General features: G+C 41.1%; 1 protein-coding gene across 2 annotated transcripts in view; it reads right to left on the bottom strand.

The window, feature by feature from the left end:
* FOXP4 (forkhead box P4) overlaps positions 1 to 25,985 on the bottom strand; it is a 109,686-nt gene that overhangs the window by 34,588 nt on the left and 49,113 nt on the right. The window contains exons 3-7 of one of the 2 annotated variants that reach the window (XM_089681173.1): positions 17,362 to 17,451; positions 17,152 to 17,274; positions 12,036 to 12,122; positions 5,016 to 5,166; positions 3,937 to 4,032 (exon numbers count right to left, since the gene is read on the bottom strand). In XM_089681173.1, the coding sequence (XP_089537299.1) occupies positions 3,937 to 4,032; positions 5,016 to 5,166; positions 12,036 to 12,122; positions 17,152 to 17,274; positions 17,362 to 17,451 (547 nt within the window). The remainder of the gene's footprint in view (positions 1 to 3,936; positions 4,033 to 5,015; positions 5,167 to 12,035; positions 12,123 to 17,151; positions 17,275 to 17,361; positions 17,452 to 25,985) is intronic. The other variant, XM_089681174.1, reaches the window with a different exon arrangement.

Raw genomic sequence — 25,985 nt, forward strand, 5'->3', positions numbered from 1 at the left:
CATCCAGAAATCCGAAACTTATATGTATAGTCTGTTGCCCTCTCACAGGTCTTATACACCTTGACTCCAAATCTGGCACGCTTGCTGGGGAGAAATTGTTTGAAAGCAAGGCAGCCAAAAAAAATGAATGAGGGACTCATCAACGCAGATGTTTTGCTGGGGAGTATAAACATCTACAAATTTTTGGTTAAGGTGATTTGGTTAAGGCCACATTTTGTGGAGCCGGTCAAATTTAGGGTCACCCCCAGGGACAACAGAGTGTGTTGTCGTTGAAATGCATAAAACGCATTATACTCTCAAATCTATGCCTGGCGATGGCAGCAGAGAACATGGGCATATGATGAATCGGGTCTGTGGACCAATACAACTGCAATTCATTTTTTTTAATTAATGCCCATGTTGAGGGTTAGGCCTGAAAAAACGTTAAATTCAGAAACCGTAATGGGTTTCCATGCGAGTGGTAAGGCAAGGTTTGGGTTGGCAGCAATAACCTGTTGTGCACATAAATTGCTTTGATCCAAAATCAATGCATACAGATCTTCTGTGAAAAACAGCTCCAAAAAAAATCAAGGGGAGTATTTAAATTTGCTGTTTCCATCTGAATTCCAAGTCGGGCAGTGAATGGGGGAAGTACGGGTGCTGCAGAATTTGTGGGCTGCCAATCGGGATTTGCAAGCACATCCGGAAGGATACTAGGGGCTCTATGGGCCTGTGTGCAAATTCTTGGTGGTTGCGGGACACTACTTGTGCTCGCCACCACAATAGCTTGTACTGCACTTATGGGACATGCCATGCCACCAAGTGATACTGCAGTGCTGGTATGTGAAAGACCAGGATGTACAAGGCCGCTGGTGCTCGCCAGTTTACCAAAATGTAGAGCAGCACTAGTACAGGTACTCTGCTGCATATGAGAGTCAACATATGTTTGGAACATCTCAGCAACCTAGGAATGGGGTTGGGTACGCCTGATCTTAGCAGGGACCTCTTCTCCATCGTCTGAGCTATCTGTCAGGGTGCCGCTGCTGTCTACAGGTTCGTATACTGAGGCTGATTGTATCAGGGACTCTTCCCCTTCGCTCTCACCTGACATACTCAGAATCCTGTAGGCCTCTTCACTAAAGTACCTTTTGTTGGACATTTTGGCCACTAAATTTATAGGTACCTAATACGACTGACAGGAAAAAGAGCACCTGGCTGTCAGGGACTGCTTGAACCACTACAAAAAAATTTACCAGCAATTTACCAGCAAGTGCTAACAGAGATCAGGCCCGATTCTGCAAACACTGCGGTTTTGTGTGCAATGTATCAATTGACAGTGACCTACTGACACTGCATTTGCTGGGGAAGTGCAGGGGCTAAAGATATTGATCTGTTCAGACACTATACTAGAAATGGAGGTTTATTGTGTATGTGAGCGTGTCCCTGGCAATCAAGGGGTAAATGTGATTACTGTTGTACTGAGGGGCAATCTGACGCTATCTGGAAGGGACGCTAATGCTATCTGAAGTCACTGGTGACACTAATACACTAATACAGTGATCAGCAAAAAATCTGTACACTGTATTAATGACACTGGTGACAGGGCAGTGAAGGGATAAACTGGGAGGGGTTGAGCGATCAAGGGGTTAAATGTGTCCTAAAGTGTTCTAAACTGTAAAAGTGTGCTGTTTTACTCGCTGTGTGTTGATTTTTCTCTCTCTGGGACGGAATGTGCCCAGAGAGAGAAGATGTCATCATTTCCTGTACCTGTGTAACTGCAAACACAGGTACAGGAAAATCCCTGATAGGACATCACTGGCCTAAATCGGATGATTAATCCCTCGGGAATTAAATCACAGCACCCGCAAGTCGGCTGAGGCGCATGTGCGCACCCCCACCCGTGGAAACCACGGGAGTGCGAATCACATATACAGCATATATGTGATTTTGAGCACCTGTGCCACCCTGTAGCTATATTTCTGCATTAGGGCAGCACAGAAGTGGTTAAAGAATATGTATATTCGAATAATGAACTTTTTGTATTTGACCTTTTCTTTGCCTGTTAGGACCCTTTCACACGGGCATCCCGTTTTTTTCAGTTTAGTCACGGATCAGTTTGCATCAGTTTTTCATCAGTTTACATCCATTTTTAATCAGTTTACATCTGTTTTTCATCCATTTACATCTTTTTTTATCAGTTTTTGTCTATTTACATCCATTTTTTGTCCGTTTTTTTTAATGACATAAAAATAGGGTTTTCTTCTGTTCAAAAAAAAGGATGTTAACAGATGCGGACATTAATGGATGTAAGCAGATGATCATCCGTTTACATCCGCTAGTCCATAGAAATATATGGGTGTCCGTTTTTCATCCGTAAAACAGACAGATGAAAAACGGACTTACGGAACGCTCCTGTGAAAGGGGCCTTAAATATACCACTGAAAATGTGTTTTTTATGTCATTTTAATGAGTACAGAAAAACCTGTAGAACTTCCCAAAAATGAAGCGCTGTCTTCTACACTGTATCTCAAACATTATTATCAGGATGTGTTAGGACTACAAAACACCCCCACATATAATAGAGTAGAGAATGGGGAGTTCTCTAGTTCTTACACACTTGATGTAGGGCGACAATTTTGCTCCTCCAAAGTTACAGTACAGCAAATGAGTGGTGCGTCAATTCCATCTGGCCATTGTCCCCTGCCATGGTAATGGAGAATGCCTATGCCATTGTTACTGAATAAGAAGTACATTTTCCATTGGATACATTCTGTAATTATGAATGACTACTTGGGAATCACCAGGGATTCCAAACTCTGACATTCAAATCATTAAGGTATAACTAAAGGCAAAACTTTTTTTTTTTAGTTTTGTATAGCGTGGATGGATTAGAACACCTGTCAGTTGTTATTTCTGTCTCAGCCACCATTAAGGAGATTCACCCTATTTGTCCTGTTTACCATTATAATTGAAAGAAGAAAAAAAAACCCTAATTTTGGGCTTTTCCCTAGAAAAGGAATAGAGGGGAAATTTCAAATAGGGTCACCAGGATTTTCCTTAATTTGCATGGATTTTCTCTCACTTCCTGTTTGGATATGGAACAGAGAGTGAAGAGAAATTCCTGCAATGGGACACAAATGGTGAAAAAAAAAATCTGACAGGAGTTATAACCCTCCCTTGCTTTATCCAAAATGTAAAAAAAAAAGTTTTGCCTATAGTTTTACTTTAACAATTAATTTACAGTTAGACGGCAGGAGACTGCACTCATGTAAAAATAACTAATGAGGAATCTAATGCTGGCCATAAATTGATCTTTTTTTTTTCTATCAGCCAGCCAGATTCCCCCATCCACACAAGCAAAAAGGATGGAGGAAACCTATCATCTCTGCTTTTGTATTCTGACAGCCGGGAGTCCGCCACTGTCAAAATACACTTGTCAGTGCTGTAGCCGATTGGCTGTATACAGTGATTGAATGACAATTATTCAACATTCCTGTCTGAGAGAAGATGATCATTTGATTGACTTCTTCCAAGCAGCAACAGCCAAAGATGGATCTAAATTTGGCTGGTCCTTGTTGAACAGGGCAATTTTCAATACATCTATGGCCAGCTTAAAGCAAGTCACACAATTGCTAGTTTTTTTTATCTGCTAATGTTCGAGGAGCATTTTAATTGCTATTGCATTGTTACATTAGTGCATTTATAATACTTCATGATTGCATGCTTTCACTATTAAGACCCCACCTTGTACAAAAGTGCAAATTCAGGAGTTGATTTACTAAATGAGTAGAGCATGCTCATTTGGCAAAGTAATTGTTCACTTTGCAAAGTGAATTTTTACTTAGCTTTGTAAATAAGACAAAGCTACAGTATGTTGATTCTGCATACCCAATCAAGGAAGAAAAAACAGTACTTTGCTTGAACATTATTGGATGATTATAGTGAAAATAGCTTTACCATGTTTACTAGGCAGGATGAACTCTGGCTGTTCAAGTGGTAACTGCCCCTTAAACTCTTGATAACCTCTTGGTATATGATATGCTGAACACCATACTGGAGTTTGTAAGAGAGAATTGACAATTAAATAATATTCCAACTTTTATTTGTTTTTGAACTAATGCATTCAAACTTTCAAGTATGGTTATTGTTATCATTCATACACTGAGTTTGTAATGTTGGGTAATGGCTTCTGGAGTAGAGGAGATGCTGCTCTGCTGTAACTGAACACAATACATATCAAACAGACCCAGCTAAGACTTTTTCCAATTGGGATTCCTGTGTTCATCCTTATGTAACATTGAGGAGCAGTGTCAGAGCTAGGTGTTTACTTGCTGCAAGTAAGCTAATACTCTTGCTCACAGGAGGAACTTAGAATAGCAGCATTAGTAACCAGACACTGCTTTCAAATGTGTAATAATTATGTTAGACAGTTAATTAACATACAATAGGTGATTATTAACATTATAGGATCTATAAGTATGATGGCACATTAACAATTTTAAGGCATTTCATTTATTGTTTACAATTCACAAATTAACTATAAGAGTTGCAAGTATAAAATGCTGCTACTTTGGAATCTGGTTAACGTGTACCTTGGTGTTTACCACTAAGAAATGCTACATTTCTACAGCAAAGACAAAAGTCATAATTTACTATTCTGGCAAATTTACAATTCTATAATGATCTGTAACAGTTTTCATAATTATTCAGTATCATGTTCAATTACTGAATACACCAAATGCTAGGAGGTGTATTCCACACAAAATACTGCAAAATTCTCCTTAAGTTGTAAGCAAAAGCAAACTTCTTTAACTGTAAATAATAGAAAGGTTTAGCTTGTAATGAAACTTTGCAAATAATCTATAGGATGATCCTAGGGAGTTGATGACCAAGGGAGACCATCTTGATCTTTAGTCTTAATTGTTCCCTAAATATGCAGGGGATTTAGCTAAAAAACAACTTTGTATGTGTAGATAAATGTCAAATTTCTGTTAATACTTTATTTATTTAAATATAAGTAATCATCAGCCACTCACCTTGGGGTAGACCAGGTATGGTTACAGGCCCTTGGCCTGGCTGTATCCCAACTAGACTCTGTCTCTGTAGGTTTAACAAGTGCTGCTGCTGAAGTTGCTGCATCTGTAGAAGCTGTTGTTGGAAGGCCAACTGTTTATTCCCCAGTGCTGGCTGCATATAAAAAAGATTAATAAAAAGCTGCACTACCAAATGTTGTCTAGAGAAAATATTGCTGCCCTAGACAGCAAAAGCAAAACAATACAAATATTTATGCAATATTAAAAGAAGTACCAGGAGTTTGTCAAAGTCATGTACAGTACAGTACTTTCAAAAGATCTTTTAAGTTATTATTGTGACATAACCCGAAGGTTCCGATTTTTACTTGTTTGCCATATTCTGAATACTTCATAGAGCGACAAGATTGTGGGGTGATGGACTCTGTCATAGGTGAGTATCCCTGGTGGGTACAGGTAGCTCTCTAACATACCATGGCCATAGACGTGGTAAAGAGAAGGGCGTGTCACAAGGTTTTTACTGTCCACATAAAGTTTGCTGGTCACGGAGTTTAGAACCTCTAAATGAGTGCGCATTTCCTTAGAGCTCTTTGACCAGAAAACTTTATCTGGCTGATTGAAATTCCTGTGGTGCTCTTCTCTTTCCATTCAAATATTTTGATTACTGTATTTAATATACAGTTTGTAAATGTTGTGGACTTTTGCATACCAAAGATTATCATTTGGGGACAGCTGAGATTAGCCAGCAGTATATGTAGTTTTGTAGAGCATTCTGTCATTTTTAGGAAAACAAAAGGATGATGACAGGTAAGAAGAACAGTCACCCAGAGGTGCAGCAGCTTTTAGTACCTCCTGCTTTGCCTGACTGCCAGGTCTATCTGAAACAAAAACATCAGCACTTATTGATAGGGGTTAAGCTGATGCGCCAGTGATGGGCCAATAGGAATATGGTGAGGAAAGGCTAGCTCCACCACTGCATGGAAGTGTTTATGCACTGCCTGTCAGAAAAGCCCAGCATTTGGGTGAAGAAGGAAGTGTCAGGAGCTGTTGCAGGTATCTCTGCCCTTCATACCTCAAATAACATATGTCGCCAGCACACCATGAATCCTTTTGTTTTATGTTAAACTGATAGATTCTCCATAAATATGTTCATATCTGATTAACAAAAGCAGAGAATGTTTACTTAGCAAAGAGAATTTTCACAGAACAATCCAATCATGTGCAAGGGAATTTAAAAAAGTATTTTGCCTTTTATGTAACTACATGATATAAATGAACAATTTCACTTTATTGCATCTCTTAAGTCAACTTTCAGTTTGCTAGGAAATATTTCTTCCTTATTTAGCAAATCAACTCAACAAACTTACAGTGAAGTACACTTATTGTGCAGCACTACTATGGAAGGAGCAGTGTCTCTGCAAAAGTACATAGCAAATATGGCATGATGGATGTGATAATTATACACTATTCACAGAAACAAATTTTATGTAATAAGTATATTTAAAAAATAAATTCTAAAAACGCTAAAAAAATTTGTTTAACCCCTTGCCCTCCAGAAGATTTATCCCCCTTCCTGACCAGGCCATTTTTTGTGATACGTCACAGAGTTACTTTAACTGACAATTGCGTGGTCATGCAACTCTGTTTCCAAATGAAATTTATGTCCTTTTTTCCCACAAATAGAGCTTTCTTCTGGTGGCATGTGATCAGCAGTTTTTACTTTTTGTACTATACACAATAAAACTAACATTTTTTTTTAAATACAATATTTTTTATTTTCTACTATAAAATAACATTTTATAAATAAAATAACACAAATTTAAAAATCTAATTTCTTTATAAATCTAGGCCAAAATGTATTCTGCTACATATTTTTGGGGAAAAAAATCCCAGTAATTGTATATTGATTAGTTTGCGCAAAAGTTATAGCTTCTACAAACTGTGGTACTGCGATATTTCGGCAGACGTTTTTACACTGACCGATACTTTGTGGGAACCAGTGACACTAATACAGTGATCAGTGGTAAAAATATACACTAATCACTGTACTAATGATACTGGTTGGGAAGGGGTTAGCTTCTAGGGTGATCAAAGGGTTAAGTGTGTGCCTAGCTATGTGCTTGGTATACACTAGGTGGTGCTTTTACTATGGGAAGTGATGGATCGAGAGATACACAATTCATGACTCCCCCTGTCACAACAGAACTGTATCTAGGTAAACATACTGTAGATACAGCTCTGTTCTTCCTCCCTGACCAACGATCTGCAGGTGCCAGCGAACAACTGCTTGACGGGGCTTGTAAATCGGTTTGTGCTGTCACATTTCACAGCAGAAGCCATTCTCCAGCCAACCGTGCACCCGTGTGGCAGAAATGCAAAATCACGTGTATACATACACACACGTGATTTTGCACAGGAATGCTGTCCTGTAGTATTAAAATTGCTATAGGGCAGATGTTAATTGGTTAAATAGAAGTATTAAAGAATTTTTTTTTCTCCATTAAAAACCTTCTGTGATCTAATAAAACACAGTGCATAAGCAACAACCCAAACTCATTTACTGGCAAACTGCTGGCATAGGTAAAACAGTAGAAAATTTAAAGAGGATCCACCCCGTACAAGGATCGGAAAAATTCAATTTTGTTGTGTGTCAGTTTCTATTGCAGTCGATTTTTTGATCCTTAACCTGGCTGAAGTGACTTTTTCTGACACATGATGAGTAAATGGTCTATTTTCTTCTTAGGGAAAACAGTGCAATCCTTTATTGGCTTCAGAGGTCTCTAAAATATTGCAAAACGCCAATGAGTAATAACAGTCCTGTTCTTGCGCTCACTGCATGAGCTTTTTATTGTATACACAGAAAATACAGACTACCTCTAGCAATGCCTGCATTAGTAGCATTTCAAAAATCAGTGTTTACATGAGGCACCAATCTGATAAACAGGACTATGATCACTCCCCCTACCTTGAAATGATATAAGAATTCAGCATGCCATGCATATCATTGGTACAGCTTGGTCCATATAAAAAGAAAAAAAACTATTATGGAGGAATTTAGGTCTCCCAAACTTCATCCTAGCATTGCAATGTACCCAAGGATCTAAAACTCATCAGTGTTCTGTGATAACTGCTTATGTATGCTGTTTCATATTCAATAAACCATCTGATACTTTGATATGGACTTTCTCTTTCTTTCTTTATTTATATTGTGCTTCTTTTGCTGGGTAAGACTATGGCTCAACAAGGTGGGTGTTGGCTGGATGCCCTGGCAGCAGCACCGTATGTTTTGCATAGGGCCACTGCTGTGTGATATGATAATACTTGGAGTGACATAGCAACAGAGCTAATATGCACAGCAATGAGGTCCGTGCGCTTGTGCAGGGTGGAAGTAAGTGGGAAAATTACTATGGTAGTGGTTATAAAAACTGTACCATGCAGAGCATCACAAAACTAAATATTTAAAAGCTCAATAATGTGGCCTTTGCAGATGTCATTCCCTGTCATTAACAATCAAAACCAGTAGCCATGCAGCCAAAACCACTGAAGGTGCAGATAGTGGCATTAAGGGGTAGCTCCAGCACAGCCATCCAAAGCAGTGTGATTAGTGAACACACACACAGAGCTTACTGTGAAACAGCACACAGTTAACCCTTAGATCACCCCTCATGTTAACCCCTTCCTGCCCAGTACCATTAGTACAGTGTCAAATATTTCTTTAGCACCGATCACTGTATTGGTGTCACTGGGGATGTCAGTGACACCAAGTCAGTTCCCCCTCAGTGTCAGTATGCCCAACGCAGTCTTGCTATAAGTCGCTGATTGCCGCCATTACTGGTAAAAATGGTTTTAAAAATTCCAGTATATATACCGCCATTTGTAGACGCTATAACTTTTACGTAAACCAAATAATTTACACGTATTGGAATTTTTTTTAGCAAAGGCATGTAGCAGAATACATTGACCTAAATGTATGACAAAATTAGATTGTTTTTATTTTTTTACTGGGCATATTTAATAGCAAAAAATCAAAAATATTGTTTTTTTTTTCAAAATTGTCTTTTTTTCTGCAAAAAAATAAAAAAAAAAGGTTTCTTCACAGTGAGAGCTGTGAAAATGTGGAATAGACTCCCTCAAGAGTTGGTTCTAGCCAGCTCAGTGGATTGCTTTAAAAAAGGCCTAGATTCTTTCTTAGATACACAGAATCAGGGGCGGACTGACCATTTGGAAACTCGGGCACTGCCCGAGGGCCCGGGTCAGTAGGGGGCCCCATGAGATGCAACTAGTACCTATTTCATAGGCTTTTTTGAGTTTGGGCAAGGACACAGGGGCCCCATGATCCCCTATTGCCTGAGGGCCCCATGAGTTGTCAGTCCGCCCCTGCACAGATTATAACTGGATACTAACATTTATAGGTAAAGTTGATCCAGGGATATATCCAAATTGCCTCTCGGGGATCAAGAAGGTATTTTTTTTCCCTGCAGGAGCAAATTGGATCATGCTTTGCTGGGGTTTTTTTGCCTTCCTCTGGATCAACTGTGGGTATAGGATTATAACTTTTTTTTTTTTTTTTTTAATGGTTGAAATGGATGGACTTTTGCCTCTTTTCAGCCAGACTAACTATGTAACTATGCAAATCAGTGTTTATTATTTAGTTGATAGGAAAGCTATAGAGTCCAAAATCTATGGTATATATGTAAAAATGAATAAATCCTGATGTACTGACAGCTAATTTAATCTTGAGGCCTGAAAAATGCCAGGAAATACCCCCCTCATATGACGTCCTCCCAGGATAATAGGGTTCCCACTCAGCCGTCATTGTACAATAGGCCAGGCAGGAAGAAGTTAATTTCAAACATCATGTAGCTTATTACAGATGTGCAAGTTAGAGACAACTTGGTTAATAGTAATCATGGTGTAATCACAATTGCCATAACTTGAAAGAGAAGAATGACAGGAAGTATGACAAAAAATCTAACTTCAATAAGATGAAAACCTTACTACACAAAACTCAATGGGACCAAATTTTTTAAACAAAGAGCACACAAGACAAGTGGGACTGATATTATTGTTATTATACAGGATTTATACAGCGCCAACAGTTTGCGCAGCGCTTTACAATATAACAGGAGACAATACAGTAATAATACAGTTCAACACAAGAGGGTTAGGAGGGCCCTGCTCATTGGAGCTTACAATCTAAGAGGTATAACATTAATTAAAAAAGTGCATTAACCATTGTATTCCATTGTGTAACAAGCGTAAAAGAACAAAATTAAACCTATGTGCCTAAATTCTAGTGCAAAAAAACAAATAACAACAAAAAACAATAATTGAGGAATATAAGGCGTTTAAAAAGTACAAAAACTAGACGTTACACCCTCAGCACTCAAGATTAACAAGGTATGCAAAAAGAAATGCAGGAGAGCAGAGTAGCTAAAATAGAATATGAGAAACATGTTGCTATATCAAGTAAAACAAATCCCCATTTTTTTTTTTTAATTATCTCCAGTAAAAAGACCTGTAACTAATGAGCACAGGAAGATGGTCATAAATTACACAGAAAATGAAGATTAAATAACATTTCCCTTTAGTTTTTATAGATGAAAATATCGGGTTTGATAGTCTTAACAGTAATATTAATGATTGTGATAAATAAATACAATAAAGAATGTAGCGCTACTCCCAAAAATGTATATTAATGATGTTTCACTTAAGGTATATCTGTGGTTGACTGATTGGAGACCCCACCTATAAGGATCAATTGCATAGATTATAGTTATTCACTCTGCAGAGGTGCTCAGGAAGTATTATTATAATGATGCAGTAACTGTATTAAACTGTTACTCCACGGTCCCTGAAGAGGAAATGTGGCCATAATTTGAGGTTAGAAGAAAGGTGGTTCAATCCTAGATTGCTGAAAGGGTATTTTTGTGATAGAGCAACTAAAATGTGTGCAGGACCTACATGTGCGTTTTCATTTGCACATGAGCACATGAGGACAGGGGCACTTTGAGGTTTTTAAAATGTTATTATTTAATTTTTTTTTTTTTACACTATGTCTTGAAATAGTTTTTTTAGATTAACTTTTTTGCTATCACAGGGAATAAATAATATCTCGTGATAGCATGGGCAGTAACAGGTCCTCTGCCCTCAAAAGCATCTAAACAAACTGAGATCAGATGCTTTACAAGATAACGGCTTGTAAACAACAAACCAAACATGGAAGTTTTGAAGTCCTCGCTTCCAGCTTCATTCATCACAGAGGAGGGGAGGGTGCAGATGTTTCGTCTTCTCCTCTGTACTCAAGTCAGCCACATTGGATGCATTGGTTCCAGGCTCCCTAATCACACTGGAGATCCTGGGAATGGTGATGTATCATGCCCTGTGGAAATAATCAGGCAGCTGTAGAGCCGCTGCAGATTTTGATACCAGGATCATGGCTGCAGGACGTACGGAAAGTGGTTAAAGTTCATAAAGATTACCTTTCCCTTTCAATCTGCAGTGCTGTAATTTCCTGCAAAATTCAAAGCAAAAATGGCAACCTGGAGGCGTTCTGTACATTGTTGGTGTACAGAATGCCTCCAAAAATGTAATTCTGCTTGTATGATTTGCTCATTGATTTTTTTTGCCAAAATCTGCACCCAGTTGGATAACAGTTGCTCAATGGCTGCAGTACTGATTTGTGTATTCTGACAATGGGTAAGTCTCCCCGCTGTCAGAATACAATAGCGAAGAATAGAGAATATGGGGGGGATCGGTTCAATTTTATTTTGTTTAGCCTACTGGCTGAATGAAAAAACTGAACCATGTATTACACGCTTTGTCTACTAGACTGCAGGGTTATATCTACACACTATGCACAATTGCTGAAACAGGAAAATAATGGCTACACTATAAAAATGGAGGTTTTGAGAACAATGGCTATCTGACTGCAACTTCACTGTGACTTCATTTGGATTTTAAAATGATTTATACAGGGGAAACAAAAAGGTGTTATAAGAAGTAATTGTCTTAAAAATCACTAACCTCTTTGGCCTGCTGTTTCCCTGACTGCTGCTGTGAGAGCAACTGGAGGTGTAGCTGTTCTTGTTGCTTCTTGTAATATTCCTGAAGCTTTGGAAAAAACAAGATGGAAGCATGTTGACTACAAAGACTACAATGACTGGGTGGTCTACTGGTGAAAAACAAAAGAAAATTTGTACTGGGAGAACTAGACCAGGATGAGCTCTGTTCCACAACTTCACTTTTATACAATACCTGAAGACAAGACTCCCATGAAGAAAAACATAAAACAAATATATTAGTAAAGAATAAAAAAAATACCCAGCTCCCCATAACTCCTTGTCTAAATGAACACATACTGACATTCTGCATAATTTATTATTCAAGCATCATTCATTATTTTTGTCTATTGTAGACCTGCACAAACAGGACCTGACTCATTCTTGATGCTACACTGATAAATAACGTTTTGCTATACTACTTTGCATTATGTAAAAATCATACTTATCTGATGTCTTTGTGGATATAAGGCTTTTTAAAAATATTTTACAGTAAATATCTCCAGCTCACTATTTCTATAAATGCTGTGTTGAGGAAAATAATTGGAACATATTTCTTTCAATTGTTTCCTTCTAATTAAAACCTGTAAAAAAATATATCTGTCCAAAACTTCTACAAAATTCTGTCCTGAAAAAAAAAAAAAAAGTAGTATACTAAATCGGGATAGACTACAATGCAAACATTTATTTGGTGAAAAATCAATATATCTAATGAAAAGCTCTGGAAATTGCAGGCATGGGGGTGCTGCCAATAACCTAGTGTATGTATAGCCAAAATATCTATGTTTAGCTTTGAATAGAATAGGGATGGATTGGAACCATGTAGAGTTTTTTTTGTTTGTTTCTTGCTGGCTTTGTCCAGGCTGGGTAGATTCAACATCTATATTTATCCTAGTGACCATTGTCCATAGAAAACAAGTGATAGGAAATCCAAAATTTTGCAATATATTTTTTTTTTACCAGAACAAGAGGTGCGGGTAAATCTTAAAAAAGGGGAAACTTATCTAAGACAGAATGCTTCTCACTTTCTGGAGAAGTTTTCGCTATATTGTGAATTTGAGAACAAATTTCTCCAAAGTGCCTACAGAAGTCAGTATGGGATCATGTTAAAGCTGAAATTCAGTCATCAGTAAAAAAAAAAAATCACTATATAGTTGATCCAGCCCCTGCACAGCAAGGGTTGACTCCTCTTTAAATCGAGAGTCTAATGAATAAGAAAGGTTTGTCTTATTCCTCACTCCCACTAGCTTCCTCCTCGATGTTTGACCAGTACCACAAAGCCATTCTCCTTAGCAATATATGTAGTGCAGTGCTAAAAAACAAATAATACAAGAGATATAAAATAGACAAACACCTCTTATAATGTATATAAAACGGTTTAAAGATATCTGAATGACCAATATAACTTCAAACAAGGTGCGTAATTGGTGTATAAATAGCAACAAGTAATGTCCTTAAAGGCTATGTAGTGTTTTGATTATACCAAACACATCCAATAGCTCCGTAATGAACAGTGCTAATGCAAGTCCAAAAAGTGAAAATGGTGATTGAACCACAAATGAACTAAAAGAAGGTGACTTGATTAAATCCCAGTGACACGATCCGGTGTTGTGCAGGAATAACGGGTAAATTGCACACTCACCAGAGGAGCAATATAAATGCGTGTTTATGTCATATCAAGATCAATCCTGTGTGCACCACAGTTTTGTGCAGTTTTGTGCTGCATTCAACATTTTACTGCATTTTTTTACTCAAAAGGATTTATCTTACCTCAGTACCTTTAAAGTGTGTTCTTACTTTTAACCTTGATAAATGTATCCAATTTTTGATCAAATTACTACACCATGGGTACTTTTTTCTGATCTACATCGAGCATTTAACCCCCCAGGTGACCATCCCAGGGCCCAGAGGAGAGCTGTATCCAGCAGATCCCGTCCGTAGCCAGGCCTCTAAGGGGACCTCTAGAAGTTCCATTATCTACTGAGGAGTTATCCAATCCAGGCCACATCCTATCCAGGATTGAGGGGACCTCTGTTACATATGACATAAACGCATTTATATTTATTTATTTATATTGCGCCTCTGGTGCACCTCTTACATTATAAGAGGTGTTTGTCTATTTTATATCTATTGTATTATTTGTTTTTTAGCTCTGCACTACATATCTTACCAATATTTTGGAAGGTTTTATGGTTTCCCTTTTTAGCGTACTAGCTGCTGTTTCTTTAAGCGCTCACTAAACCCCATTTATTTTACATTCTCCTTAGTAATCAGCGGCTTCTCTGACATCATCATGTACAATTCAAGCTTCTGACATAAGGACAAGGTATTTCACCTTATTTTTTACCTCCTGGTCAACACATGCAGCTAACCCTTGCTGTGTAGGGAAGTGGGTACAAGTATTTTATTTAATTTAAAAAGAGTCCAACTTTAAAGCTCATTTACTGTTTCGGAAAAATGGTTTAACTACAGGTTCACTTTAAATGACAAAAAATGGGCTGATGTAAATGCAGCAATGAAAACAGTGCAATAAAGCTTATTATGAATTATGTTGCAGTTTCACAAGTTTTTAATTGCTCAAATAATGTCCATTGGTGAGCTGGAACGAAGTTGTTATTTTTAATAAACCTGAGCAATTTAGTGGTTTTGCAGTAGTTTTGGTGCACTTTATGTGCAGTGCAATGACTGGCAAATTCTTTAAAACCCCTTCACGAGTGCTTGAAAACTTCAAGTGTTTTTGATTTTGAAAATTGTTTACTTTGCAGATGTAAAGGAAGCCTAAGCAAAATGCCTGATTTGCAAACAATTTGAAGGCTATAGTTAGGCACCTTCTGACTTCTTTGTGTACTGTGCCTTGCTCACCCATTTTCACTCCCTAGGACTTTTCCACATTTTTTAGAGTTACAACTTGGAATTAAAATAAATTTATTGGATGACTTGAAGGCCCCCTCACACCACTGCATTTTGACAAGCCCATATGGTTGCGTACATGGCGCCATTCATTTTAAATGGTACCCCAACACACTTTCACAATGTATCTATGTTGCAGCACAGTTCAATGCAGAGTAATGCATTACTGTGTGTTGTGGTGCACTGTGTTGGGAAAAGGTGCAGCTATGCATTTCTGTCCTAATGCTTTGGCAATCTATCCAAATAAATTGACTACCTTAAGATAATGCACACTGATGGATAACATAATATGTATGAGTTAAAGCAACACACTGGAGTGGACAGGTGTAAAGCTAGCCTAAAGGTGCAATGTTTTGTTACCCAAAACTTAATAAAACAAAAGGACAGACAAAATAATTATTTTTTTCTATAACTTTACAAGCTATGGTAAATTTATAAACAATATTATAAATGGCAATGGCTAATAAATTCCAGAGGCTTGAGAAGCTTACATAGAAGCTGGGAGAGTTTCACAGTTTTTAAGCTACATTGGTTTTTATTGAAACAGTTTTTCTTATCTCATTGCTCTTTTCTGGAGCTCAGTTTTGTGGGGTCTTTGGGTTTTTCCTGTCCCTCAGGCTGATTCTTCCATCTCAGCTGTAAATCTTTGCCAGCTTTTTCAGAGCTTCAAGTGGCCTCTTGGTTGATTCTGAGTAATGCCCTCTTTACCTGTTCATTGCTTAAACAAGTTTCTTTAGGCATTGTCATTCATGGTTGTGCTATATTCATTTCATTAAGGGTTCATTCACACCAGATCCATTGGGGTGCATTTGTAAGCACATTCCCAAAGCGTGGCAACCAAAAAATAGTGGTTCCCTCTGAGTGCAGTTCACATCAGCACATTGCATTGCATTGTATTTGTGCAGCACTCTAAAAAAAAGTACAGCATGCACTACATTTTCTAGTGCAGTGCAACTCAATGTGTTCAAATGCACGCAAGCGCACACAAACGCAGTGCACTGCAAGACAAATCAAAGCAATAAAGGCAAAAAAAAACCCCCCCAAATGCAACACATGTAAAAACGCATGCAAATATATTACAAAAAAAGCAATGCAATGCAAAGCAACACACATAAGTTAACGCATGTGTGGTGGTGTGAATGAGACCTTAACAATAATGTCAACTGTGCTCCAGGGATGGCCAAAGTTTAAGATAACCAACCCTGATTGGTCCTTCTCCAGAATTTAAAATTGGACTTATTTGAACAGCTGCTTGATCTTCAAGATATTTTAATTAAGTTCTCTATGAGTCCTTAACTACACACTTTAAAGCGGTATTAAATCCAAAAGCAAACATTTATGATATTGCAGCTTACCAATTCTTAGACATGATGGCTGCATTTGTTTTATTCTTTTTAGGCTTTTTTTCCTTTATTTTTAAGTTAGAGGGTTGTGACACACCATTTACCACTTACAGAGGTGATTACAATGGTTAGCTTTTATTCATTTATGCAAAACCTTTATCCCAATAGGAACAAAACTGTAGCTGTAATTGATTAAAAATTGTAAGCTGGAGTTCACAATCAATTTGTTAGTCCTCCTGAGTGTAGGCACTCTAATACAGGAGGTGTGTTACTGACCAGATCACCAGGTGAAAGAAGAGGGAAAAAGCCTAAAAAAAGAAAACAAATGCAGAATCCACATCTAAGGATTGGCAAACTGCAAGGTGTTACATTTTGGGTTTTGGGTTTATTACAACTTTAATTGCATCAGGCTAGATTCCATTGAAATAAATATAAGGGTTTTAACGTTATCTAGTTGTGCCTGAATTTATTTAGAGTCTTTCACAGAAAACTAGGTAAATATTTATGCATTTTGTTTATATATAACTTGGAAAAATATGTTGATTATTTTTTATAGTTTGTTTAATAGACAATTTAGAGCATATAAGTGACATATATTTCCAAAACATACATTAAAGTTCCAGGTTTTGACACTACAGAAAGGTCTAAAGGATTTGAATACTTTTAAAAAGTACTAAGAGTGACTTAAGTTTTATGTTACTGGTCATGTCATATAGTATATTTCATGTGGATCACCATTATTAAAATATAGCATAACAGTATATAGAATGGCTTTCACAGATCTCTCTAATTTGCTTTGTAAGTAAAAATGACAGAAAAAAATCTCACCTGCTGCAACATAAGCGCTTGCTGCTGCTGCAGAACTGCCTGAATTTGTGCAGGGGACAAAATCTGTTGCATCTGTTGCTGGGTTAACATTTGTGGAGACATCATAGCCACTGAAACGGGGACCTAGTGGAAAAATAAAAAGATAGGATTTGTTTGGCTTCACAGGAATTTACCTGGAATCATTCTATTAAGCTGTCCAGTGGTTCCCACCTGAACTGAAGGCTGCTTGCTTTCTGTGCTGCTTGGAGTACTTAGCCCTGTTGCCTGCTGTAACAAAAGCTGTCTTGCCACCTGCAATGCCTGGAGGAGAGATGAAACTCTGAAATGTTTTTCTTTTAACCAATGTAGAAACATAAATTATAAATATTAACTTGCTGCTGTTTTACATATAAAATATATCTTATTACTTCGATTGCTAAGGTGGTAACTGTTGTTTTAAATTGTTAGAAAAAGAAACATATAGTCATAGTCATGTCCAGTGTCTTTCGTCTCTTCTTCATACCAATGCTTATTAGATGTTTGAATTTGGCTGTAAACTATTCAGCTTTCTTCAACCCAGCACAACCTTGAAACAAATGTTTTTTAAGGGATAAGGTCACCTTTGCACATTTTTAATCACGGTGCAGATCATGTGTGCAATGCCGGGCTCCTGCAGACTGTCAATGTAAGCTGTCTGCTTGTACCTCTCTTGGGCAGGCAGTTACACAATGACATGAAGAATCAATGAACTACCTAGAGCACTCAACAGCTCATCTGCAAAGGCTGTTGGTAGTTCTAGTTCTTTAATTCACTGAACTCTGTGAATTAATGACACGCTCGTGTGAGCAGAGCCCCACGCGGCCGCACTCTTTTCAAATAGTGACAGTGGGTGAGGGCAGAAAATCCCTGGCCCACTGTCACAGGGAGGGGGGGATCGGAGAGTAGATACAGAAGCAGGAACATGTTAGATGTTCCCCTCTAAAATGAGTGGAACATGTAACATGTTTTCAAAGGTGAACCTATTCTTTAATGTTGTGTGGCGTTAAAAATGGTCCATTATTATATGGAAAACTCTTTCAATTCACCTAATGCATGAAAAGTGCACTAATTAAAGTGGTTCTAAAACATAGAATGCAATAAGGTGAAAAACCTTCTGTGCTGCAGGATCCCTCCCAGCCCCCTTCCCCCTTCTTCTTACCTGAACCCGATCCAATCCAGCGATGTGCACAACAGCAGCAGCTCTCGACACTGTCTCTCTCTTCCCTGGGCAGATATATAACAGCTGCTGTCAATCACATGCTGTGCCGAGTAAGCGGGAGGCAGGGCCGAGGCCCCTGCTGTGTGTCAATACAGATAGGACAGGTCGCGAGCGAGCCCGCACGGGTGACCCCATAGAGAGGAGCAGACCCCAAAAGGAGAGGATCGGAACTGCCCTGCGCAAGACCATTGCATTGAGCAGGTAAATACAACATTACATCGTTTGTCATTAAAAAAAAAGAAGCTTTAAGTGATATTAGATATCAGCTCATGGGGGAGATCTCTGATGGGGGGCACAGTCTCTGATGGGGGTGCTGCTTCAGATTGAGTGCATAGAAGAAGCAGTTAAACGCAGCAATCTAATTATGCCTTCTCTACACAGGTAAATGCACCTTTCTCCTACCTCCACTCTTAACTCCAAAACGCATTGACTCCTGCTATATTCAGAACAAATGGTGTATTTATATTTGTGTATATGTTGACCAGCTCTCACCTTCAGCTGCACCCGTTTTACGATTGGTGTCTGTTTCCTGAGAGAAACATCCCCCACTACTCATGTGATCCTTATTAGCTTCTAATTGGGGTGGAGTTGAATGTTCATTTGAGCATCTCCCTATAAATTTAGATCAGCTCATGGGGGAGATCTCTGATGGGGGGCACAGTCTCTGATGGGGGTGCTGCTTCAGATTGAGTGCGGCTTAGAACGAGTGCATAGAAGAAGCAGTTAAACGCAGCAGTTGAACTAAAGCAGGAGAACTCAAGCAGCAGGAAGACACAACAACAGCAAGAAGCTCTACTGCATGCTGGAAGACTGCAAGCAAACACCCTGGGAAACCTCTTACATGCCTGAGTCCCACTCCGTGTACCTTTTATATAATACACCCCTCTTCTCCTTATCATATTACTATCCTCTGTTCCCAAATCTCATTTCTTTACCCCTCTGCTCCACCCCACAACCTGTACATCTCCCCCTCACTGCTATCATCTCCCTACTATTGCTCTCTTCACCTCCCCAAAATGCCTCTTCCACTCCTCCTTCTCATTTTCCTCTCCTCCATTCCCAAAATCCATTCACTATATTCCTCTGCCCCTCCCAAACAATTGTATATTGTGTCCTCACTGCTTCCTTCGCCCTTCTATGGCACCCACCACCTCCTCCTATTACTCCACTCTCCCTCTGACCCAAACACCTCCACTAGGAGTTTCTCTCGCTCCTGCACATCCCGCTCCCATGCCACCTTTCTCACCCTTCTCCTCCTCCTAGCCGCTGGGGACATCTCCCCGAATCCTGGCCCTCCACCTCCCTCACCCGCTCAACACCCTCCCACCTCCACGTCCTACTGCAACCCCCACAACTTAGTATCTGTCCCCCTGCTCCCTAAAATCTCCCCCCCCATTTTCATGTGCACTCCTGAACGCCCGTTCGGTGTGCAACAAGCTTACCGCCATCCACGACCTCTTTGTTTCCGGCTCCCTCAACCTCCTAGCGATCACAGAAACCTGGATCCAGCCCACTGACTCTACCTCCCCTGCTGCACTCTCCTACGGAGGTCTCACCTGGACCCACTCACCCAGGCCTAACGGTCGTAAAGGTGGTGGGGTTGGTCTGCTCCTGTCACCGCAGAGCACCTTCCGAGTCCTCCCAAACCCCCCCTCCCTATCCTTCTCCTCCTTCGAGGCCCACTGTGTCTGACTATTCTCCCTAACCCCCCTGAAGATTGCTGTGATATACCGGCCTCCTGGATCTATACCCCGCTTCCTGGATGACTTTTCCTCCTGGTTACCCTTCTTCCTCTCCTCTGAGCTACCCACCATCATCCTTGGGGATTTCAACATCCTGTCAACCTCGACAACCCAGACACAGCCCGTCTCCTCCACCTAACCTCCTCCTTTGCACTTGCACAGTGCATACAATCCACCACCCACTCCGACGGAAATATCCTGGACCTTGTCTTCTCCAACCGCTGCGCCCCCCACAACCTCACTAACACCCCCTTCCCTCTCTCTGACCACAACCTGATCACCTTCTCTATCTCCTCGTCCTCCAATGCCTACCCCTCCAAATGTCACACTACTACCAGCCGTAACCTCCGCAACCTTAACCCTGCCTCCCTCCACTCTGCAGCTGATCAACTCCACGACCGCATCCTCCCCCTGTCCTGCCCCGACTTGGCTTTGACCGCCTACAACAATGCGCTCTCAACAGCCCTTGACTCACTAGCGCCTTTAACCACACGCAACATCAGACCCCGACCGCTCCAGCCCTGGCAGACTGATCACACCAAAACCCTCAAACGACAAAGTCGTGCCCTGGAGCGACTATGGCGCAAAACCAAATCCCAACAAGCCTTCACCCGCTATAAATCTGCCTTCCACACCTACACCTCCTCCCTCCATGCTGCCAAACAGGCCTACTTCTTGACCCTCATCAAGGCCCTCTCCTCCAATCCTCGCCGACTCTTCTCTGCCTTCAACTCTCTACTCTCTCCACCCCCACCTCCACCCAGCACCTCACTCACTGCCCTTGAGATTGCCAATCACTTCAAAAACAAGATTGACACAATTCGCAAGCACATTGCCGCAACTCACACGCCCTCTCAACCGGTCCCCTCTCACACAGCTACCCCCTTATCCCCCCTCCCCCTCGACATAACCCGTAGGGACTTCGTCGCTGCTCAAACTCTCTCCAACCCCCTTCACCCTCACTCAGCTACCCCCTCATCACCCCTCTCCCACGGCCCCACCACTGCTCTGACCTCCTCTTCCACCCCACCCTACATTCCTCATACTGAAGCTCCCCCCACACTCCGCACCTTTGACCTTACTACCATCGAGGAAGTCTCCAAGATCCTCTCTGATGCCCGCCTCACCACCTGCCCCCTCGACCCTATCCCCTCACAACTCCTACGACCTCCCTCCCCCTCCATCCTACGCTCCCTCACCCACATCTTTAATCTCTCCCTCTCCTCCGGCACTTTCCCCTCCCCTCTGAAACATGCACACATCACCCCCATACTTAAAAAGCCCTCCCTGGACCCCAATGACCCGAACAACCTCAGACCCATCTCCCTGCTCCCATTTACATCTAAACTCCTCGAGCGCCTAGTCTACACCCGCCTATGCTCTCACCTCAACGACAACAACCTCCTCGATCCCCTACAGTCCGGCTTCCGTCCCCTACACTCCACCGAAACTGCCTTACTCAAACTCTCCAACGACCTTCTAACCGCCAAAGCTAATGGCCACTATTCAGTGCTCCTACTCCTTGACCTCTCTGTGGCCTTCGACACAGTCGACCACCCCCTCCTCCTCAAAAAACTACACTCCCTCGGCCTCAGAGATTCTGCTCTCTCCTGGCTCTCATCCTACCTGTCACAACGCTCCTTCAGCGTTACCTATAATGCTACCACCTCCCCCTCACTCCCCCTCTCTGTTGGGGTCCCTCAAGGCTCTGTCCTCGGGCCCCTTCTCTTCTCCATCTATACCTCCTCCCTTGGCCAACTCATACACTCTCACGGCTTCAACTACCACCTCTATGCCGACGACACACAAATCTATCTCTCAACCCCCCACCTCACCCCCTTGGTCTCAGCCCGAATCACACGCCTACTGAGCGACATATCAGACTGGATGTCGCTCCACTTCCTTAAATTGAACCTCTCCAAAACCGAGTTTCTTGTCTTCCCCCCAGCCCGGACACCACCCCCCAATGATTTCTCCGTCACATCCAACAACGCTACCATCAAACCCGCCCTGCAGGCCAGAGTACTGGGTGTCATTCTGGACTCCAACCTATCCTTCCAGCCCCAAGTCCAATCTTTAACAAACTCGTGCCGCCTCCACCTCCGCAACATCGCCAAAATCCGCACGTTCCTAACCCCAGAAACCACTAAACAGCTCATCCACTCCCTCATCATATCACGACTCGACTACTGCAACTCCCTCCTCACTGGCCTGCCTCGCCACTGGCTATCCCCGCTTCAGTCGATCCTGAATACGGCTGCCAGACTCATTCACCTTTCCAACCACTCTGTCTCCGCCACCCCCCTCTGCCAATCCCTCCACTGGCTTCCGATTGCGCAACGGATCAAATTCAAAATCCTAACGCTGACGTACAAAGCTGTCCACCATACTGCCCCGAACTACATCACTGACCTAATATCCAAGTACCGCCCAGCACGCACACTCCGCTCCTCACAAGACCTCCTTCTCTCTAGTTCCCTGGTCTCCTCCTCCCATGCCCGCCTCCAGGACTTCTCCAGGGTGTCACCCATCCTCTGGAACTCCCTGCCCCAACCCATCAGATTATCACCTACTCTCCTCTCCTTTAGGCGCACCCTGAAAACCCATCTCTTCAGGGAAGCCTACCCCACCCCCTGCTAACTTGCCGACCTCCTCCACTCTTCCTACCACTCCATCCCCCACAGCTATCTCCTCCTGTGCCACCACCCCCTCCCTCCTAGATTGTAAGCTTAAAAGAGCAGGGCCCTCGATCCCCTCATGTTTTGCATTGTATTGGTATTGCTCTGTCACATGTTCTGTCCCCCTTTGTAATGTACAGCGCTGAGCGAACTATTGGCGCTTTATAAATACTGTATAATAATAATAATAATATTAAAGTCTTGATTTTTTTTTTTAAACAACAAACCTGTCATACTTACCTGCTCTGTGCAGTGGATTTGCAAAGAGCAGCCTGGATCCTCCTCTTCTCGGGTCCAATGCTGGCATTCTTGGCTCCTCCCTCCTGGTGAGGGCCCCCATTGAACCCAAGCAGGCGCTCTCCTGAGCCGCAGCTCTGTGTGTCCATTCACATACAGAGCCACAGCTTGGCCCCGCCTCTCCCTTTCCTGATTGGCTCACTGGAGAATCGAGGCTCTTGTGGACATTGCTGGATTGAGAGGGGGCTCAGGTAAGCGTTAGGGGGAGCTGCTACACAGGAGCACCCCTGGTTCCTTCAAACTGCAGTCATGTGACCCCACAGGAAGGGCTCCTGAGACAGAGGAGTAAGAACACAGCAGCCATACATTCTCTAGAGAAGGTAGAAGATTGGTGCCACTGGAGATATCTGAAGACAAGAAGCATATACCATCTTAGTGGGCAGTCTGTTCTCTTAACATACCAAGGACATAGCCACTAAAGGATAGCAGTGGATGAGCAGAGATTGAGCAACGTATAAAGCGCTTGTGATCTATGTTCAGTATAGGTCAAGGAAGAAGGTGAGTGCATGGCACACTTATTGGTGACGAGAAGCACTATGGATAATTGTACAGGTTGGATATTGTAAATACTGAAACACTTTGCTGTGGAGCACGTTGTGTTCTGTTCAATGCAAGTGCATACGTTTAGTTCACTTAGTGTGTAGTTTATTTAAACGGTGTTGCACTATGGAATATCAAGAAATGGGGAAAACCTCCTGCGCTCACTTCTACTAAACTAAAAATAAGCTGCTACACCTGCACCTTATTACCTGAAGTGGAAAACCAAAATATAACAATCAATAAGTGTAGCGCTCTAAATCTGAACATAAAAAATGTGACATAATGGTGAAACAAACAGTGAATCCTAATGATATAAATGAATGCTACAATAGTACAACATCACACGATATTAAGCATATGGTGGAAATGACTGATATTAAGCCCCCTAATACAGGGGATATACCCTATAAAACAAGTGCTCAGTGTCAACACACTCTATTCATAACCATAAATAAACCGCTGAAATCAGAAAAAAAAATGTATGCAACAAGTGAGTATATATGCAACAAGTGAATATAAATGAACACATCACTCAAAATAAAATCTTATATAACAAAATGTGCCACCAGTGTCCACAACAATGAATGCAAACATGCAGTTGAATCTTGTGTGTTTGTAGGCTCTGGTGATGACTCCACATACAGCTAGATTGGCTCCTCACCTCCTTGCGGCAACCCTAAAAGGGCCTAAGTGCCTTATGGATCACTCCTGGATCCCCCTGGGTTAAAGCGTATCCTCAAGGAATATCCTAAATGGCTCTTATCCAGAAAAAACAGCTCCCACGTGGTCCACAATGAGAAAAGCCTCCATAGTGTATTACCATTTATTAGCTCAGTAATTAAAATTATATACACAGGACACTCACATGGTACATCTTCTTGTATACAGCATTTAAACCTCATGTATGGGTGTACTTGCATGGGTTCTTCTTTCCAAAGATGGCGTCCGCGCCGGAAATGACGTTGCGTCACCGCTCACGTAACTTCCTCAGGGTCTGGTAGGTGACGTCATTTCCGGCGCGGAATCCCCACCCTCTCTATCCTAAACTGAAAAAAAGTTTTGCCTATAAATAAACTTTAACAGAAGTTGAAAGCTGTTTAGATTATTATGCTAACACTAAAGGTAGTCAAATTTAAACATTTTCATGATAAAATATCCAGGGAATAATTCCAATTAAATTGTGGAGTAAGAAGGGAAGAGCCAAACTGGCCATTGCTTTATCAGTATGCTATGTGTAAATAGCCATCAGGCTTTGCACTGAAACAGTTACTGTTGTATGGCTGAAATATATCTAGTATACGTATTTACTAATTGTCTTACTTTTATGTTATGCACAACATGGGGTGGATTTACCAACGGCAAATAGAATGTGCAACTCTGCAGTGCAGTTTTCTTATTTTCCTTAGTAAATGAGAATGTGGTAAGCTTCACTTTGTAAAGAATACCCAATCAGGTGCAAGGAAAATTTAAAAAAGGAGCATTTTTTGAGTGCACGATTGGATGTTGGAAATCAGCAAAGTGTTACCACATTTACTAAGCTCTGCAGAAAATAAGTGCAACTGCCCCTGCAAAGTGCACAGTCTATTTGCCTTTAACAAATGAAAGTGTTTCTACTTTGCTATGGCTGCAAGCTGAAGAGGTGCAACTTGTCTGTAAACATAAGGCCCCTTTCAGATGGGGCGGATCCGTCAGCGGGATCTGCCTGCTCAGCAGTTGATCTCTCCGCTGATCTCCGCTAAGCAGGTAGATGACAGATCTCTGTCCGCTCTGCTGCAGAGCAGACACAGACAGTGTCCACTGATTTCAATGGGATGGTCGGATGGCAATGGACCGCCTGTCCGTTTCATCTGATCAGATTTTGGCGTAGAGGATGGGATCAGATGTCAGCAGGTGTCAGCAGAATATTGTCCGCTGACACCCGCCGGTCCATAGAAGTGTATGGATGGACTGATCGGATCTGTCTGAAAAATGGACAGGCGAACACCATTGGTCCACTCGTGTAAAAGGGGCCTATTACAATAATGCCGCCTTGATTCTTGAAAACTATGCAAATAGTTGGGCAGAATTACCCAAGATCCATTACAAAAATGCTTGCAAATATGCTACCTGTAACATTTAACACATGTGAAGTAAACTAGCAGGAATTTGCTTGTATTTCCTTAAATAGGTCTGGCTCATAAAGCCAAATTTCCAATGAAAAGATATGAAGTAAGAGACAAAGAGTGATAATCCTTAGCAATCAGTTTTCAGATTACTGGAGAAAAATCAATGAATTTTGACTTCAGTCTGGCTGATATAGATTATTTAGTTTTGAACATTACAATTAAAATACACCCAAAT

This window comes from Staurois parvus, unplaced genomic scaffold, assembly GCF_062004578.1.
Source record: "Staurois parvus isolate SC_StPar_1 unplaced genomic scaffold, SC_StPar_1.0 ptg000261l, whole genome shotgun sequence".
Classification (NCBI taxonomy): Eukaryota; Metazoa; Chordata; class Amphibia; order Anura; family Ranidae; genus Staurois; species Staurois parvus.